At 35.7% G+C, this 19,891-nt stretch overlaps 1 protein-coding gene across 14 annotated transcripts in view; it reads left to right on the top strand.

The window, feature by feature from the left end:
- The window catches only part of NCOR1 (nuclear receptor corepressor 1), a 154,478-nt gene that overhangs the window by 28,797 nt on the left and 105,790 nt on the right, over positions 1 to 19,891 (top strand). For all 14 annotated transcript variants that reach the window (XM_046675479.1, XM_046675478.1, XM_046675481.1 and 11 more), the window contains exons 4-5: positions 5,661 to 5,853; positions 10,885 to 11,067. In XM_046675479.1, the coding sequence (XP_046531435.1) occupies positions 5,661 to 5,853; positions 10,885 to 11,067 (376 nt within the window). The remainder of the gene's footprint in view (positions 1 to 5,660; positions 5,854 to 10,884; positions 11,068 to 19,891) is intronic.

The following is a 19,891-nucleotide window of genomic DNA, read 5'->3' as shown; positions in this document are numbered from 1 at the left end:
CAGGCCCTGTGCACCAGAGGGTTGCATCTTCTTATAGAAATTTCACACAAACTCTTCGTACAGGCCAGCAGTGGCCCTGGTTCTAAGTGTTGTATTGAGGGGCTTGGCCTTTAACCTAATGCCGGATGCTTGTTTTCGATAGATTGCCTCTGGCTGCCCTATGGAGGACGAATGTGAGGTGGATAGAGTAAAAGCAGAGAGAACATGTAAGAGACCTGTAAGAGAAAGAGAGAATATGGGCGTAAGACAGGGCGATGCAATCAAGATTGAGAGGAGACAGATTTGAGTAAGTTAGGAGATAAGGCTGCCAAGACCTGGCAGTTGGCAAAGGTGAGGGAGGAGACCTGGATGAAGCCCAGCTTTCTAGCTTGTTGGATGACAGTTAGTTTCATCAACTGTGATAGAGATTAAGGATAGAGCAGCAAGGATAGGACAACTTGAGTTTGGTACGAATTAAGTTTGAGGGACCTGCGAAACATCCAGGTGGAGTTGTCTCTATCATGCTTGGGGGAGGGTCTGGGTTTAGGAAACAGATTGGTATATGCAATCTGGGAAGTGTGGAAATTGCAAACAGCAATAGTTTAAAGATAAATCTGGAGGATCCCCAAAGATTGAGAGACAGAAGCTTCTGAAGGAGAGAGAAAGAGAAAGAAAAATGATTAAAACAGTAGTCTTCGAACTTGTTACTTGCATATTCCTCAAAAGAATTTTGAAAAGCTGTATTCTACCTAGTATAAGTTGAAATCTAAAATTTTTCATAATAAGTTTAAAAGATGGATATAATTTATGTTGAAAGTATTGACATTTTAGAACAAAACTTCTGTAGTATACTTTTAAAGCTATCTGATGGAATCTAAATACCATAGTGATTTAATACCATGATCCTCTTAACATGATATTGTATATGAGCAAACTTGTCTTTACTAGAGCTTCTTTTTTTATTCCTTTTTTTTCCTGGAACTCATATATTCGTTCTTCTGTTTTCACAAAATTTATCCTACTATGATATGTTTTTATTATTTAAAGTCTTTTATTGATCAACCTATCGTACTTCAGTGACAAAAATATGTAAAAGTATCTGTCTATAAGGTGCTCTATTAAAAAAAACTTCTGGATTGAAATATCATTATAATGATTATTATAAGATTGATCAAAACAACAATCACTTAAGAAAATGAGAAACAAATTTATTAAATGTAAGTAAAATTTCATGGAAATGCATCCATGCATTAATGACACAGATGATGCTGTTTTAAAAATATGACTTATTGATAGAAGAAAGGAAGCACATACTCTTCTTATTTTTTATTCTGATGAAAGTACGGAGAAACTTTGTTCACAAAAGTAATTTCTTATGATGTCTTATGATGTCCCAGTCTCTAGTAACCTCTAATCTACTTTTTGTCTCTATGAATTTGCCTTATTCTAGATATTTCATGTAAGTGGAATCATCACCAAATCACATGCTTATTGTCTAAGATAAAAATATCAGTTAACAACTTAAGTTCTTCAATTTTGTTGAAGGCAAATATTTGGGAACTGTTAGTTTGCAAAAGGGTTTATTTCTTTGACGTTCTGGAGGTGTTTACACTCTGAGGGACAGTGCTCCAGTGTAAGAGCCAGGAAGGGTGAGACGAGAGGGTGCAGTTGTGAAAGAGAAGTAGGGAGAGGAGAACCGCAGGTTTGTTATCTGGTAGGTCAATTTAAGTAAAGAATATATGTGGAAGTTCAGGGTCTCTGGAAGTTGATTGTTTCAAGATTATCTGTGCTGGTATCCCCTGTGGAAAAATCATTGTATATGCCAGCAAAGACTTAGAATATGGCAGCAGAGAATATAGTGTCCTGGAAACCAAGAGGTGGTAGAGTTTCAAGAAGAAAGGAGAAAGTGAAGTATAAAATGTAGCAGATAGGTCAGCATATGTCTAAAAATATTCTTTCGTTTTCAATATCAGGAGGTCATTGCTGACTTTAGCAAGTGGGGAGCTATTGGAATAAAATGAAATGATGAGGAATTGAGTCAGAGTCGAGTGAGCTGAGTGAATGGAAAAAGAGTAACTGGTGAAAAAGAATATAAATCACCCTTTCAAGTACTACTGTAGTAGTAATTTTCTAATAAAAATTTTTTTGTCAGAATTTGAGATCTCTTTTTATTTCCTAGGCTAGTCTTTATTAATAATGATTCTAAGAATTAAATTGTATGTTGATTTTTTTTATTATGGTAAAATATACTTAACATAAAATTTACCTTTTAACTATTTTTAAGTGTTCCAATTCAGTGGCATTAAGTACATTCACAATGTTGTACAACCATCACCACTATTTCCAGAACTTTTTCATTATGCCAAAGAGAAACTCTGTACCCATTTACCAATAATTCCCCATTCTCCTTTTCTTCCAGTCTCTAGTAACCTCTAAGCTACTTTTTGTCTCTATGAATTTGCCTATTCTAGATATTTCATGTAAGTGGAATCATACAATAATTGTCCTTTTGCATCTGGCTTATTTCATTTAGCATTATGTTTTCAAGGTTTGTTCATATTGTAGCGTGTGTGAGAACTTGATTCCTTTTTGTGGCTAATAGTCTAGTGGACATATATAACACATTTTGTTTATCTGTTCACGTGTCAATGGGCATGGGTTTCCACATTTTTTAGCTATTGTGAATAATGCTACTTTGAACATTGGTATACAAGTATCTGTTTGAGTTTCTGTTTTCAATGCTTTCAGGTATATACCTCAGTAGAATTACTGGGTCATATTGTAATTCTATGTTTAATCTTTTGAGGAACTGCCAATCATTTTCCACAGTGGCTGTGCAATTTTACATTCCCACCAACAGTGCAGGAGGTTCCAGTTTTTCCACATCTTTGTAAATACTTATTTTCCTTTTTTTTAAAAAAAAAAAAAAATTTAAGCCTCCTTACTGGGTGTGAAGTGGTATCTCATTGTGGTTTTGATTTGCATTCCCATAATGCTGAATGATGTTGAGCATCTTTTCATGTGCTTCTTGGCCATTTGTATATCTTCTTTGGAGAAATGTCTGTTCAAATCCTTTGCCCAGTTTTTTTGAGAGGAGCAAGTTGTTTGTCTTTTTATTGTTGAGTTGTAGGAGTTCTTTATATATTCTGGATATTAAACCCTTATCAAATACATGATTTGCAAATATTTTCTGCCTTTCTGTGGGTTGTGAAAAGACAGTTTGATATAGTGTCCTTTGATGTACAAAAGTTTTTAATTTCGAAGAAGTCCGATTTAGTTTTTCCCTTCTTGCCTGGGCTTTTGGTGTAATATCTAAGAAATCATCACCAAATCCAATATTAGGAAGATTTCTCCCTATGTTTTTCTCTAGGAGTTTTAAATTTTGGGTCTTATGTTTAAGTCTTGAATCCATTTTGAGTTAATTTTTTCATGTGGTGTCAGATATCTGAGTCCAGCTTCATTCTTTTGCATGTGGATATCTAGTTTCCCCAGCACCATGTTTTTTTTCTTTTGTTTTCTTGCTGAGGAAACGGCAAACATCCTGAGCTAACATCCGCTGCCAATCTTCCTCTTTTTGTATATGAGCTGCCACCACAGCATGGCCACTGACAGATGAGTAGTGTAGGTCCATGCCTGGGAAATGAACCTTGGCCGCTCAAGCAGATGCACCAAACTTAACCACTAGGCCACTGGGGCTCGCCCTCCCCAGCACCATTTGTTAAAGAGGTTGTTCTTTCCTCATTGAATGGTCTTGGCACTCTTGTTGAAAGTCAACTGACCATAGATGTGAGAGTTTATTTCTGGGCTCTCAATTCTGTTCCATTGGTCTGTATGTCTCCTTATGGCAGTACCACACTCTTAATTACTGTAGCTTTGTAGTAAGTTTTGAAATTGTGAAGTGTGAGTTCTCCAACTTGGAATTTCTTTTCCAAGATTGTTTTGGCTATTCAGGGTCCCCTGAGAGTGCATATGAATTTTATGATGGGTTTTTCTATTTCTCCAAAAACTGCCATTGGAATTTTGATAGAGGTTTCATTGAATCTGTAGATAGCTTTGCGTTGTGTTGTTCTCTTAACAACATTAAGTCTTTTAGTACATGAACATGGGATGTCTTACTATTTAAGTTTTTCTTAATTTCTTCCAGCAATCTTTTATGGTTTTCAGTGTGTAAGTCTTGAGCCTCCTTGGTCAAATTTATTCCTATTTTATTCTTTTGGATGCTATTATAAATGGAATTGTTTTCTTAATTTCATTTTAGGATTGTTCATTGCTAATGTATAGAAATACAGCTGATCTTTGCATGTTGATTGTGTATCCTGTAACTTTGCTCTATTCCTTTATTATCTCTAACATTTTTTTATAAATTCTTTAGAGTGTTCTAAATATGAGTTCATGTCACCTACGAATAGAAATACTTTACTTTTTCCTTTTCAATTTGGCTGTCTTTTGTTTCCTTTTCTTGCTCAATGCTTTGACAAGAACTCCCAATACTTTATTGAATTTAAATGGCAAAAGCAGGCATCCATGTCTTGTTACTGAAGCTTCCTACTCCGTTACTTTTCATGACATCATTGTGAATTTTAAGAAGATAATGGGATTTTATGCCTTGAATGAGATTTTAAGTTTTTGAAGTTTAATAATTTTATAGACGTTGGTTTATTTCATCGTCTATCCTAAAAATGAAACCCAATGATTATCTTTTCAATGAAATGTTGTTTTGTAAGACATTTGCTTAAAGCTTGGCCATAAAGTAAAATGTCGCTCCTGTAAATTCTTTGGTAGAAAATGAAAAGTCAAATTACTGAACATCCATATGTAGTCTTCTGTAGAGTACATCATGTAAGGAAGTCAAAGACAGATTCCTGACCTTCAAGACACTTGTCTCTTGGGGGAAACTAGACAGAATAAATGTTTTGGGTTTTTTTGTGAGGAAGATGGACCCTGAGCTAACTTCTATGGCCAATCTTCCTCTTTTTGCTTGAGGAAGGTTGTCGCCAACATCTGTGCCAATCTTCCTCTGTTTTACGTGGGATGCTGCCACAGCGTGGCTTGACGAGCGGTGCTAGGTCCACCCCAAGATCTGAACCTGAGAACCCTAAGCCACCAGAGTGGAGCACATGAACTTAACCACTATGCTGCTGGGCTGGCTCCTAGAATATTTGTTTTAAGGGGCAAGATTTATGGCTTCAAAACAATGTTGCATTTCCACCTCAAGAGACTTGTCTTTAAGTCTTAATAATACCTCACAACTCAAGTCATTTATCTTTCCACATAGCAATTGCTGGGAGATTTGTCTTTTTTTGCTTGTTTTTATGATTGGTTGAAAATGGTGGCTCTTGTGGTCTAGATTATACTAAATTCAGTTATTGTGGCATAGGCTTAAAAATATTATTTTATGGATATTCTTCAGCAACTTTAAATTTTCTGCAAATTGGAATCTTTTGTTAGATCTTTCACTTCTTTATCACCACCACTCCCACCTCCCCAGAAGAAACTTTTTCTGTTAGAATTAGAAGTTTAATAGTACTTTATAGTGCAATATCTATTCTTCTAGAGTAGGGGGAGAGGGATTCACTTTGAAATAACTTTCTCATTTATTTTGAAGTCCTCCCAGGGATGGTAATAGGAAGTTGTACATCAGTTAAAAAATTTCAAGTGTTTATTTTCTGTGTTTGTATTAGGCCTCAAGAAAGGAGAACTGGATATGAACAGTTTCACCCAGGCCCATCCCCAGTGGATCATGATTCACTGGAATCCAAGCGACCACGTCTGGAGCAGGTTTCTGATTCCCATTTCCAGCGTGTCAGTGCTGCGGTCTTACCTTTAGTGCACACACTGCCAGAAGGGTTGAGGACTTCTGCAGATGCTAAGAAGGTAAATATTTGTTCTCTTACCCTGTAGAGATGTTGGTCTGTAATGTTTATTTAGCCATATTCAGGCACAGAGCCTAAAAGAAAGCCCAGTTACACCAGTCTCTAAAGGTTAGTGCTGTGGGAAAGTAAAAATTTTGTTAAACAAAACTGAAAACCACAGACTTAGTGCTCCAGACTTTTAAAGTGAGTACTTTTGACTTTTTAGTAAATGAAAACAACGTGAGGACTGCTGTAAAGAAAAATTACTATCGAATAACTCTCAAGCATTTTGTAATGGCTTGCTGGGCTTAAAAAATGTGCTCAGAGGTACTCAAGATTACCACAGTTTTGTTAAATTTAAATCAAATTTTAAATAACCCCTTTAAATTCAGTTGCAATTTATTAACTTGGTACATGGGAGAAAACATATTTTAGGTAAGGTTTAACTGTGCTTATAATTTTTATAAAGAAAAAAATTTTTTCTAATTTATGTATAAAATATTCTTTAGAAAATTTGTGAATACTGAGGAAAAAAGTTACCTGTAATTCTAGATCTTGGAGATAAGTACTTGTAATAGCTAGCTTTATTTTGTGACATGTCAAAGAATGTGTATTGTAAATTTATGAGAAGTTTCCATTAAGATCAAACTTTTTTCCTCTTGTGTTTATGGTTATTTGCCTTTCTTTTATGAAGTGCATGTTCGTGTATTATGTTCTTAATTCCTTGCTGAGTTTATCTTTTTTAACTATTTTGCTTGTTGTTAAATCTGCAGATTAGAAAGTACCTGCCACTTAGTAGGTACTGAATAAATATTTGTTTTAGAAAGAATAAACTAATTCTTTAAAACTCTTAAGAGACAAGTGTTAACCCTTTTACTATCATATGTTAATATCCCTGCCCCCTCCTTTGTCATCAAATCTCTTTCCCTTGAAGTTTATTTACCTTTTTGGCTAATGGCCCTTTCCACTCTGATATCAGATAAATAAGTACCCAGGTATTCCTTTGAGTTTTTATGTGGTGAAAAGTGATTTAAAAGATGGTGAATATGAATGCAATTTATTTTCAAATAATTCAGCCAAAAAACAAAGCCAGGTGTACGTAGTAGATATATCTATCTATATATATAGATAGAGATATATTTATATATAGATACTTATATATATAGATGTATTATTTATCTATATAATATATTTATATCTATGTATAGAGAGAGAAAGCAAATGTAGCCAACTGTTAACAACTAGTGAATCTAGATGAAGGATTAATGAGTATCCAGCATATTATTCTTTCAACTTTTACGTAAATTTGAAAAATTTCAAAATAATAAGTTGGGTGGAGAAAAGCTCTTTGTGATAAGCTGGAAATGAGCTAAACTTGTGGGAGTTTTGAGACCCGCCTCACCATGTGAAATATCTGTACTATTAGTTTATGGGTTTATCGGAAATATTTTGCAGCATTGAAAAAAAAGGAAGAAAGAGAGAAAAAAATATAGTGAATAAAGATCTCCATCCAAGGCTGAAAAATTACCCCAAATGTAATTTATATAACTATAGAATTTTTTAGCAAAGAGGGATCTTAAAAGCTCATTCATTAAAATGTGACATGTTGCATCGTAGTATAACCTATTTCTATTGTATAGTAGAGAAAACAGATGTTAGGAAAAATTAGGTGACCTAGGTAACACCACTTTGACACTTTGTCCTGCTTTTTCTTTCCTGAGTTGTAAACCATTACTTTTTTTTTACAAGTAGAGATTTTGAAAGAGCATTTGTTAGTTTTTTTCTTTTTTTAAATGTTTTTAAACCCAGGTATATCATTTATAGAAGAATTAGATAAGCTTGAAGGAAAAAGTTACTTATAGTCATTAGTTAGGAATCATTCTTAACTTTTTGATATTTCATCTTTCTTATTTGGGTGAGTATATTAATGTGCTCTCTTTGTACCTTGTGTGTAACTTTATTTTTGCTTAAATATACATGAACTTATTTTTGTGTCAATAAATTTACAACTGTATTTTTAGTGATTGCTTAGTATTCTATATATGGATACAAAGTAATTTATTTAATTGTCATACATGTAGGTTACCTGTTTGTTCATTAGAACAATGACTTATGTTCTTGTGGCTGTTTCTTTTGGTGTACATTCTTATTTATTTCCTTAAGGTAAATTTCTATTAGTGTAATTAATTACACACCAGAGTTAGCTTATTACTATTATTTTTTTAAAGATTTTATTTTTTCCTTTTTCTCCCCAAAGCCCCCCAGTACATAGTTGTATATTCTTCGTTGTGGGTCCTTCTAGTTTTGGCATGTGGGACGCTGCCTCAGCGTGGTTTGATGAGCACTGCCATGTCCGCACCCAGGATTCGAACCGATGAAACACTGGGTGACCTGCAGCGGAGCACGCAAATGTAACCACTCGGCCACGGGGCCAGCCCCCAGAGTTAGCTTATTTTTAAGGCTTTCATGAGTATTTCCAGATTGCCCTGCAAAAGGGTAGGACCAGTTCTTATTCCTGACAACCGTATGTAAGGGTGCCCAGTTCTTTTGTACCCTTGCTGATATCACATATTTATTGTTTTTTAAAAAATTCATTGTTAATTTGATAAATTATTAATTTCCAAAACAAAAGGTTGTCTTTTTTTATTTTGATCCACCAATCTTTTTTTAATTTTTTTAGTTTTCTTTCTTTTTTCTTTTTTTGAGGAAGATTAGCCCTGAGTTAACTACTGCCAATCCTCCTCTTTTCAGTGAGGGAGCCTAGCCCTGAGCTAACATCATGCCCATCTTCCTCTACTTTATATGTGGGACGCCTACCACAGCATGGCGTGCTAAGCGATGCCATGTCCGCACCCGGAATCCGAACCAGTGAACCCTGGGCTGACGAAGCGGAATGTGCAAACTTAACCGCTGCACCACTGGGCTGACCCCTCTTTTCTTGTTTTTGAATGTCTTTTACTGTTGGCTTTCCCAAGTGCAAGATAATGTAAATATGTTTTTTCTGTTTGTCTGAAGCTCCTTGTTGATTTGCTAATAAATGTCATATAAATATTTGCTTTGATTTGGCTTTTATTGTGATATAAGTTGTGAGGTAGGAATCTAATTCTTTTCCCCCTAAATAGCTATCAGGATGTTCCAACATAAGATTATAAGCTTCATAAAGGTGAGCTTCATATATGTTTTGTGGTTTTGTTCACCACTCTGCCTAGTGCCTGTCATTTAGTGGGCACCGAAGGAATTTGTTTTTTTTAAATATTTAACTAGAAAGGAAGTCACTGTAAATTTTGATATGTAATAGTAGTTCTTAGGACATGCATCAGATCATCTGAGGAGCATTTTCAAAATCTGATAAATCAAAATATAATCTGTTTTGCTATTATACATATTCTGTAACACGTTTAGCTCATGTGCATATGGTAGGAGAATGACATTAATATAGCATGGAAATCCTGGTGGTTCATCAGTGATTTTTCCTTGCATGTTAATGTTTCCAAGCTCTCAGGATCAAGCTGTCTCATAATTACAGAAATAGCCTTCGTTATGTATATAGACCTTAAGAAGATTTGGAAATTCTGCATTTAGTCTTAATTTAGTGCAAATAGTAGTTGGCTTAGTGAATTCAAGAACTGCTCTACTTTTCACAGTGTTAAGCTAACTAGTGAAGATCTGAATGTTGAAAAGAAAGTGTGAAGATATTTTCTCCTGTATTTTTTATTTTTAAAGGTTGATAAAGAAGGTTACGCCTTGAATCTGATTTTTTATTTTGATGAAACATACTGTTTTCTATTGAAAGCAAATGACCTCAAGGATTTACATCTTAACAAAGGAAGCATGAACTACAGGGTTTAAGGCTGCCAAAGATTGACTGTAGGCTGAATGCAAATGATACTGGAGCTTTCACTATATTATTACCTCTACTAGAGTTGTTATTAATTTTGTTAATGCTCTGCTTGCAAAGTTGTACATATTTTAAGAAATAACCATAATTCTTTTTTCCTCAGAAGTCTTATATTTATCATGTACTGTTAGAGAATATGAGACTTTTCAGGAATATACATATTATGTTTTAGCTGAAATCTGTTCCAAGGTGTTTTGGAACAACTTATCCAGGTATAATTATGTGTGTTCTCGGTTAGAACTACTGATTTTTCACAGTTACTTAATCATTATTTAATATATTTAGGGCTCTATAGTCTCCTATGAACTATGCTCATTCTATGCTCTTAGAGCCTAAAGAAAACTAATACTTTAATCTAAAATTCATCTGCTTTACAGTACTGCTTATATCTTCACCTTTGGTAATTAATAGCCTGTGCGTGTTTGTGTGTGTGTGTGTTGATAGGGTGGTAGATTTTGGGTGGAGAGGCTTTCATTCTCCTACTATTCTCTGCTGATTTGGAGGTGGAGTGGGATGATGTATTTGGCTAAAGAGATGTTATGTATGCTGTAGTGTGGGCAGACTTGGTTGCCCTTTATGAGGGTAGTCCTAGGTGATAGTAGGAACAAAAGTTCCTATGTCATTTCTCTGACTTCAGTACTTCAGGATTCACCCTTGGAAAGCCTGAAAACTTTCTGATAGGATCTCTTGGCCATATCATAACTGTTAAGTTGGATGGGCACACAGATTTTATCCAGAGTTTACACTGTTGACCAGCCTACATGTTCAGACTTTTTGAAGAGACATTGTAAGGAAATGGCTGAGAAATTGGTATATTCCTTTCTCGTGATTGCATTATTATTTCCCCAGAAATTCTCTGTAGTCTCAGTAATGTTACACTAAAGGCTGATCAGCCTTAGCCACCTCATTCTGTATCCCTTTTAGGATCTTCAAAATAGTGAATGTCTTAATTATAAAAACAGTATAAACATCAGTAGGGTTTGCATGTGTGTCTGTGTGTGTGTATAGAAAATTGCTAATATAGGACTACTATATGGAGAAAAAGCACACTTGGCTCTGCTATGTTTTAAAATTGACTTTTCCAGTTGAGAGAATCTTGACTCTAACGTTGGCTATCAGTGAAGAATACATTTTTCTGGATTTTATTCTCTAAAGGATCCAGCATTTGGTGGCAAACATGAAGCTCCATCCTCCCCAATCTCTGGGCAGCCATGTGGAGATGATCAAAATGCTTCACCTTCAAAACTTTCAAAGGAAGAGTTAATACAGAGTATGGATCGTGTAGATCGAGAAATTGCGAAAGTAGAACAGCAGATCTTTAAACTGAAAAAGAAACAAGTAAGTGTTTGATTTTACTGCTTAATATAATCTAAGAATGTGTATTTGTCTCTCTAAAGAAGGTAATGTTGAGTTTTCCATATATATATATATATATATATACATATACATACAGATTATTTATTTTTTTTTGAGGAAGATTAACCCTGAGCTAACATCGACCACCAATCCTCCTCTTTTTGCTGAGGAAGATTGGCCCTGAGCTAACATCTGTGCCCATCTTCCTCTATTTTATATGTGGGACGCCTGCCACAGCATGACTTGCTAAATCTGTCGAGGTTCGTGCTGGGGATCTGAATCGGCGAACCCCAGGTCCGTGAAGCAGAGCATGCGAACTTAACCACTATGCCACTGAGCTGTCCCCAGAATTTTCCATATTTTTGAACTTTAATTAGAAGGAATCATGCCTTGTATATTCTGTGACTTGCTTTTATTTATTTATTTTTTGCTATTTTCTTGGTTTCATCCATTCATTTCCTCTACTGCACTGTTTATGTGATTATAGATAGCAAAACTTGTTTGTCCATTTTATTTTTTATCTTATTGGATGGGTTACTTCTGGTTTGTTGCTATTCCATCCAGTAGTGCTGTGTTTTTGGTTCACATATAAGCAGGTTTTCTAGGGCATGTGCCCAGAAATGGCATTGCTTGGCCTGAGAGTATACACATCTTTGAGTGTACTAGATGATACCGAGTTTGCCAAAATGGCAGTACCATTTTACATTCTCACTGGCAGTATGTACAGGTTCCAGTTTGTGCATATCCTTGCCTTCACTTGATAATTTTTTTCAGCTTTAGTTTTTTTTTTTAAGATTTTATTTTTCCTTTTTCTCCCAAAGCCCCACGGTACAAAGTTGTGTATTTTTATTTGTGGATCCTTCTAGTTGTGGCATGTGGGATGCTGCCTCAGCATGGCTTGACGAGTGGCGCCATGTCTGTGCCCAGGATTTGAACCAGTGAAACCCTGGGCCACTGAAGCAGAGTACGAGAACTTAACTACTCAGCCACCGGGCTGGCCACCTCACTGGTTTTAATGTGTATTTCTCTCATTAGGAATGAGACACAGCTTATTTTCATTTGCTTATGGGTTATTTGTGTACCTTATGTGGATTCTTATTTTATCATTTTCTTGTTTTTAGTATTTCCTAAAGTCTCTTGTCAGTTATGTGTATAGTGGATGTCTCCTATTGGTGGTTTGTCATTTTGCTTTTTTAGGGGGAGGATTTTTTTTATTGGGATAAAATTTCTGTACCATAATATTCACCCTTTTAAATTGGCTTTTAGTGTATTCATAAAGTTGTGCAACTGTCACCACTATATAATTTCAGAACGTTTTTGTTACTTTATAAAGAAACCCCAGATATCTATAAACAGTTACTCTCTATTTCCTCCTCCCGCCCAGCCCCTGGCAGCCACTAATCTATTCTCTGTCTATATGGATTTGCCTATTCTGGACATTTCAGATAAATAGAATCATATAACGTGACCTTTTGTGTCTGGCTTCTGCTTCTTTCGTTTAGCATGTTTTCGAGATTCATCCATGTTGTATCTTGTATCAGCACTTCATTTCTTTTTATGGCTGAATAAAATTCCATTGTGTGGGTATTCTGTGTTTTGTTATTCCATTCGTTAGTTGATGGATATTTGGGTTGTGTTGACTTTTTCTCTGTTATGAATAATGTTGCTGTGACATTCATGTACTAGTTTTTGTGTGGACATATGTTTTCAGTTCTCTTGGACATACTTAGGAGTGGAATTACTGGGGCATATGGTAAATCTCCATTTAAATTTTTGAGGAACTGCCAAATTGTTTTCCAAAGTGGCTGCGCCATTTTACATTCCCACCAGCAGTGTATGAGGGAGGGTTCCACTTTCTCTACTTCCTTGTCAACATTTGTTATTTCCTTTTTTTTAATAGCCATCCTAGTAAATGTGAAGCAGTATCTCATTGTGTTTCGATTTACATTTCCTTAATGACTAATGATAAGCATCTTTTCATGTGTTTGTTGGCCATTTGTATATTTTCTTTGGAGAGATGTTGATTCAGATTCTTTGCCCAGTTTTTAGTTGGTTATTTGTCTTTTTATTGTTGATTTGTAAGAGTCCTTATGTATTCTGGGTACTCAGATGCATGATTTGCAGATATTTCCTCTCATTCTACGGATTTTTTCACTTTCTTGATAGTATGCTTTGATGTACAAAAGAGTTTTTTTCTCTTATTCAGATACTTATTGAGCAGCTAGGGAGATATAAAAGTGATTAAAATATGGTCAAAGAGGTGAGTCAAATGCAGAAGTAATAGAAAGCAAAGTATAAGGTTGAGTGAACCACAGCTGTCAAACAAAAATGCTTTAGAAAATCAAGAGTGAGACTGCTTCCAGTCTGGAAGGGGGTGTGGGTGTGTGGCAACTCAGGAAAGGGGCCTGAGATGAAAATAGAAGACTTCAGTCTGGATTGCTGGTGATACTTAGTGTGGACTATATTTGTCTCTCCTGTTCCTCTCTTCCCGTCTTTGGGCTTAATTTACCAGTGTACTTTTTCTAGACTTGCCTGCATTTTTGCTTTAATGTCTTCTACAGAACTAGGTCCTATCTGTGTTTTAGGAATTTTTTCCTGTTTTTTGAAGGATTTTGACCTGTTGATCTTGGTGTTGATTGTTTTGAGTCTTTTCCATTTTGGTTTGACTTTTGTGCTTTTTTGGCTGGAGTCTAATGTAGATTTCTTTACTGGAGCTTTTTCTTCAGTTTTTTCATCATCTTCATCAGCAAGTTTTACTTTTTTCTGTGGAACCTCATTACGGCTTCCAGGGACATGTTACCTTTTGGATATACTTAGTTTCACATCGTCCTTTTCGTCTTCTGACTCTGCATCTTCTTCCACAGCTACTAAGTGCTGTCTATCAATATGTACAGGCCCTGAACCACATTTAGGCCACAGGTAGTGTTATTTCAAAGTCCTGGAGGGAAACCATTGGCTGTTCAGATGTTTTCAAAGTGGCAGTGTTACTTTAATTGGACTGCCTTCATAATTCATTGCCTCGGCTTCAACAATGCAATTCATCCTTTCTACCAGCCCTTGAACTGTCTGTTCTTAAAGATGACATGCTCATTTTCATCATTACCACTTTAAAGTGATAATCTTTGTTGGCCTTTAGTTCGCAGCTGAAAAGATAGTACTGGGGCCTCAGGGGCCTCATGTCCATTTGCACTGAATCTTCTCTGGAGTGGTGTCTGGCTCTTAGGTGAGAGAGAAGGCAGATGGAGATAAACGACTTTTGTAGTAGAAAACAGCTATGCAGGACTGAATCTTACCAGGGCCAAAAGTTTTTAATTGTGATTAAGTCCAGTTAATTTTTTTATTTTTATTTTTTTAAATGTTTTATTTTTTTCCTTTTCTCTCCCCAAAGCCCCCAGTACATAGTTGTATATTCTTCGTTGTGGGTCCTTCTAGTTGTGGCATGTGGGACGCTGCCTCAGCCTGGTTTGATGAGCAGTGCCATGTCCTTGCCCAGGATTCGAACCAATGAAACACTGGGCCGCCTGCAGCGGAGCGCGCGAACGTAACCACTCGGCCACGGGGGCCAGCCCCTCCAGTTTATTTTTACTTTCATCACCTTGCTTTTGGCGTCGTATCTAAGAAACCATTGCATAATCCAAGGTCACAAAGATCTATACCTGTGTTTTCTTCCATGAATTTTATAGTCACAGTTCCTACATTTAGGTCTTTGAGCCTAATAGTGTTTTTTGGTGAAGAGTATTTCTTTAGACTTTATATAAGACTATACTGATGTCATTAGAATACTTTATTATATTGTCTTTTTAAAAGTTACATTTTTGCTTCTCACATTATTCTTAATCCACCAGAAATTGATTTTTTTGTGTCTGCCTCAACAAAGGGGTCAACATTCATTTTTTCCTGTATGGATAATTAATTGAAAAGTTCATCCTTTCCCAGCTATTCTACAACTGTAGCTCTATTATAATTAAGGTTTGTGTCTATATTGTTTTCTGGGCTTTGTGTTCTTATTTATTGACCTGTTTTTGTTTTTATTTTTGTTTTTTTAAAAGATTGGCACCTGAGCTAACAACTGTTGCCAATCTTCTTTTTTTTTTTCCTGCTTTTTCTCCCCAAATCCCCCAAGTACGTAGTTGTATATTTTAGTTGTGGGTCCTTCTAGTTGTGATATGTTCTCTTTTTGGTTTTGATGCAGAAAAACAATAGATATTCTCCTACTTACTAGAGCTTTATAATAATTCTTTTTTTTCCAGCAAGGAAAGCCCCAATTCTACAAGCATGTTTTAGCTATTTAAAGTTTTTTACCATGTCATGTAACTTTTAGAATCACATGTTCTGGTTCTCTAAAACATCTTTCTGGAATTTTCATTGGAATCATAATAGAATATAGAGATCAATTTGGGGGGAATGATATTTTTATGATACTGAGTCTTCTAATCCATGAATAGGGTGTATCTGTCCATTTATTTAGGAGGTCTTTCATGTTTTGTTACTTTCTGTTCATAAATATTTTATATGGCTGTGTTAGATTCAAGTCTTGGTACCTTATAATTTTGATGCTATTGTTAATAATATTTTTTTAAATTATATTTTTCTAACTGTTGCATTTGATTATTATTTATTTTTAATATATGGACCAGCAACCACCCTAGATTATCCTTTTATTGCTAGTAAATTATTTATAGATTCTTTTAGTCTTTCTCTGTAGGTAAAGGTCATATCAACAGTAAAAAAAAGAAAAAAGACAGTTTTATTTCTTCCTTTCCAGTTCTTAAACCTTTTCCTTTTCTATTGCCATCTGGTTAAGACTGCAATACACATTGAAAGTTATTATTTTGTTCTTTTCTGCTGTTAAAGGAATGCCTTTTACTTTTTCCAACAATTATGTCCGTTTCTGTAGACATTTTTCATCAGGTTGGGAAATTCCCTTCTATTCTAGTGTGCTAGGAGTTTGAATCATGAAGAGATGTTGAATTTTATCAAATGCTTTTTCTGCATAAGTTTGCTGATCATATAATTTTTCTCCTTTAATATATTAATGCAATGAAGTACAATAATCATTTTTCTAGTGTTAAATCACCTGTGGATTTCTGGGTTTAACCTAACTAAGTCAATCTGATGTGTTATCTATATTTTATAAGTTGCTGGACTTGCTTTAACAATATTTATTTTGGGATTTTTGTGTCTTCTTACTTGTGAGAGAGATTAGCTTGTAATTTTCTTTTTTTGTACTCCTCTTGTCTAGTTTGGTAACAGGTCATGCTAATGTTATAGCATTTCTAAACTCTGAAATAGTTTGAGTAAGATTGTAATTATTTGTTCCTTGTGTGTGTGATAGAACTTGGTAAAACCAGCTGGGTCTAGTGGGTATTTTTGTGTGTGTGTGTGTGTGAACAGATTTTTAAAATTAGTGATTCAACTTTTTTCTCTTTTTAATTCAGTTCTATTTCTTCTAGAGATGATTTTTTATTGTTGTTGTTGAGGGAGATAAGACCTGAGCTAACATCCACCACCAATCCTCCTCTTTTTGCTGAGGAAGATTGGCCCTGAGCTAACATCCATGCCCATCCTCCTCTACTTTATATGTGGGACGCCTGCCACAGCGTGGCTTGACAAGTCATGCGTAGGTCCGCACCCAGGATCCGAACTGGCAAACCCCAGGCCGCTGAAGTGCAACGTGTGAACTTAACTGCTGCACCAGTGGGCCAGCCCCTAGAGATATTTTTTTTTTTAATCTTTTTCTTATTTTTTAATTTCATTGAGGTCATAGTAATTTATTACATTGTGAAATTTCAGTTGTACATTATTGTCAGTCATCATATAAATGTGCCCCATCACCCCTTGTGCCCACCCCCGCACCCCCTTCCTCTCTGTGAACTACTGAACTGTTCTCTTTGTTCATGTCTTAGCTTATAGAGATAATTTGTTTTTCTTTCTGCTTTTTCTTCCCAATTCCCCCCAGTACATAGTTGTATATTTTAGTTGTGGGTCCTTCTAGTTGTAGAATGTGGGATGCTGCCTGAGCATGGCCTGATGAGCAGTGCCGTGTCCATGCCCAGGATTTGAACCAGAGAAAACCTGGGCCGCTGAAGCTGAGTGCATGAGTTTAACTACTTGGCCGTGGGGCTAGCCCCTAATTGTATCTTTTATGTGATAAGTTTCTGTTTCTTATTTCCTTTCTTTGGTTATATTGTATTCTTTTATAACTTCTTAACACATTAATTTTTTAGTTCTTTTTTTCCCTCTGTATTATTGTCTGCACTACTTTAGCTTCATTGTGATACTTTTTATTATCCACTGCAGTTTCTTTTTTGACCTCTGTATCAATTAGAAGTGTTTTTAAATTTCTAGGTGTGTAAATTTTTTCTTGACTATTTTTAGTTATTTGATTTCTAACTTTATTGTGGCCAGAGAGTATGGTCTCTAATACCCAGTCTTTTGAAATTTTTGGTTATTGAATTTTGGCCTAGCATGATGATCAGGTTTCATAAAAATACTCTGGTCATAGTTGAGACGAATGTATATTCTTTAAAAAATTATCTGTCTTGTCTCATTTTTCTTTTTGCAGGGGAAGATTCACCCTAAGCTAACGTCTGTTCCCAGTCTTCCTCCTTTTTTACCCCCTAAAACCCCAGTACATAATTGTGTATAGTTGTGAATTCTACCAGTTCTTCTATGTGAGCCGCCGCCACAGCATGGCTACTGACAGACAAGTGGTGTGGTTCCGTGCCCAGGAACCAAACCTGGGCCATCAAAGTGAAGCGTGCTGAACTTTAACCACTAGGTCATCAGGGCTGGCTCTGTCTTGTCTCATTTTTGTCTGAAACTTACCAAATCACCACTATGATTTTGGATTTCTCTCTCCTAGTATTTCTCAGTTTTTCAAAAAATTGAGATATAATTGACATACAATGTTATATTAGCTTCAGGCTTACAACATATTGATTAGATATTTGTATATGTTGTGAAGTGATCACTACTATACATAGTTACAGAATTTGTTTTCCTTGTAAGGAGAATTTTTAAAAAATTTTTATTTGTTTTTTAAAGATTGGCACCTGAGCTATCATCTGTTGCCAGTATTCTTTCTTTTTCTTCTTCTTCCCAAAGCCCCCCAGTACATAGTTGTATATTCTGGTTGTGGGTTCTTCTGGTTGTGCTATGTGGGATGCTGCGTCAGCATGGCCTGATGAGCAGTGCCATGTCCACATCCAGGTTCCGAACTGGCGAAACCCCAGGCTGCCAAGTGGAGCGTGCGAACTTAACCACTCGGCCACAGGTCTGGCCCCCAAGGAGAACTTTTAAAGTCTACTCTCTTAGTTACTTTCAAATATACAGCAGAGTATTATTAACTATAGTCACCATGTTATAGATTACATTACAGTGACTTACTTATTTTATAATTGGAATGGTTGTACCTTTTGACTCCTTTCACCTCCCCTTCCCCCCGCCTCTGGCAACCACCAAGCTGTTTTCTGCATCTATGAGCTTTGTGTTGTTGTTTTTTAGGTTTCACGTATAAGTGAGATCACATGGTATTTGTCTTTTTCCATCATACTCATTTCTCTTAGCATAATGCCTCAAGGTCCATCCATGTTGCAAACAGCAACAGTTCGGTTTTTTTATGGCTGAATAATACTCCATTGTGTATATACACCACATTTTTTTTTTTTTTTTTTAAGATTTTATCTTTTTCCTTTTTCTCCTGAAAGCCCCCCGGTACATAGTTGTATATTCTTCGTTGTGGGTCCTTCTAGTTGTGGCATGTGGGACGCCGCCTCAGTGTGGTTTGATGAGCAGTGCCATGTCTGTGCCCAGGATTCGAACCAACGAAACACTGGGCTGCCTGCAGCGGAGCACGCGAACTTAACCAGTTGGCCATGGGGCCAGCCCCTACAGCACATTTTTTTATCCATTCATCTGTTGGTGAACACTTAGATTGTTTCCATATCTTGGCTATTATAAATAATGCTACAGTGAATATGGGGGGGGTACATATATCTTTTTGAGTTAGTGTTTTCATTTTCTTTGGATAAATACCCACAAGTGGAATTCCTGGATCATATGGTAGTTCTATTTTTAATTTTTTGAGGAACCATAATACTGTTTTCCGTAGTGGCTGTACCAATTTATATTCCTACCAACAATGCATGAGAGTTCTTTTTTCTCCTTATCCTCTCCAACATTTGTTGTTTCTTGTCTTTTTCATTTTAGCCATTCTAACAGGTTGAGGTGATACCCTGGTGTGGTTCTGATTTGTGTTTCCCTGATGATTAGTGATGTTGAACATCTTTTCATGTACCTTTTGGCCATCTGTGTATCTTCTTTGGAAAAATGTCTGTTCAGTTCCTCTGCTCATTTTTTAATCAGATTGTTTTTTCTTTTGCTGTTGAGTTGTGTGAGCTCTTTATATATTTAGGATGTTAACCCCTTGTCAGATATGTGATTTGCATATATTTTCTCCCAATTCTCAATTTTTATCCTATGTATTTTGAGGCTCTTATTTTAGATTATACAAGTTTATAATTCTTAGTTTTCTGGTCAATGAAACCTTCTAGTATAAGGTAATGACATTCTATCTCTTATAATTCTTTTTACCATTAGGTCTCTTTTGCCTGATAGTGATGTAATTAGATCAGCATTCTTTTGGTTGATATTTGTTAGTTTATCTTTTTCCTTTCTTTTACTTTCTGTGCTTTTATGTTTAAGGTGTACCTCTTATATAGGTGTATAGCTGGGTTTTTTTCTTATTATAATTCAATCTGACAACCTGTCTTACCACAGGATAATGTAGTTGTTTTAAACTGAC

The sequence above is a fragment of the Equus quagga genome, chromosome 11, assembly GCF_021613505.1.
Source record: "Equus quagga isolate Etosha38 chromosome 11, UCLA_HA_Equagga_1.0, whole genome shotgun sequence".
Classification (NCBI taxonomy): domain Eukaryota; kingdom Metazoa; phylum Chordata; class Mammalia; order Perissodactyla; family Equidae; genus Equus; species Equus quagga.
The sequence above is the reverse complement of the archived record's forward strand: the minus strand, read 5'-3'. Positions and strand labels throughout refer to the sequence as shown.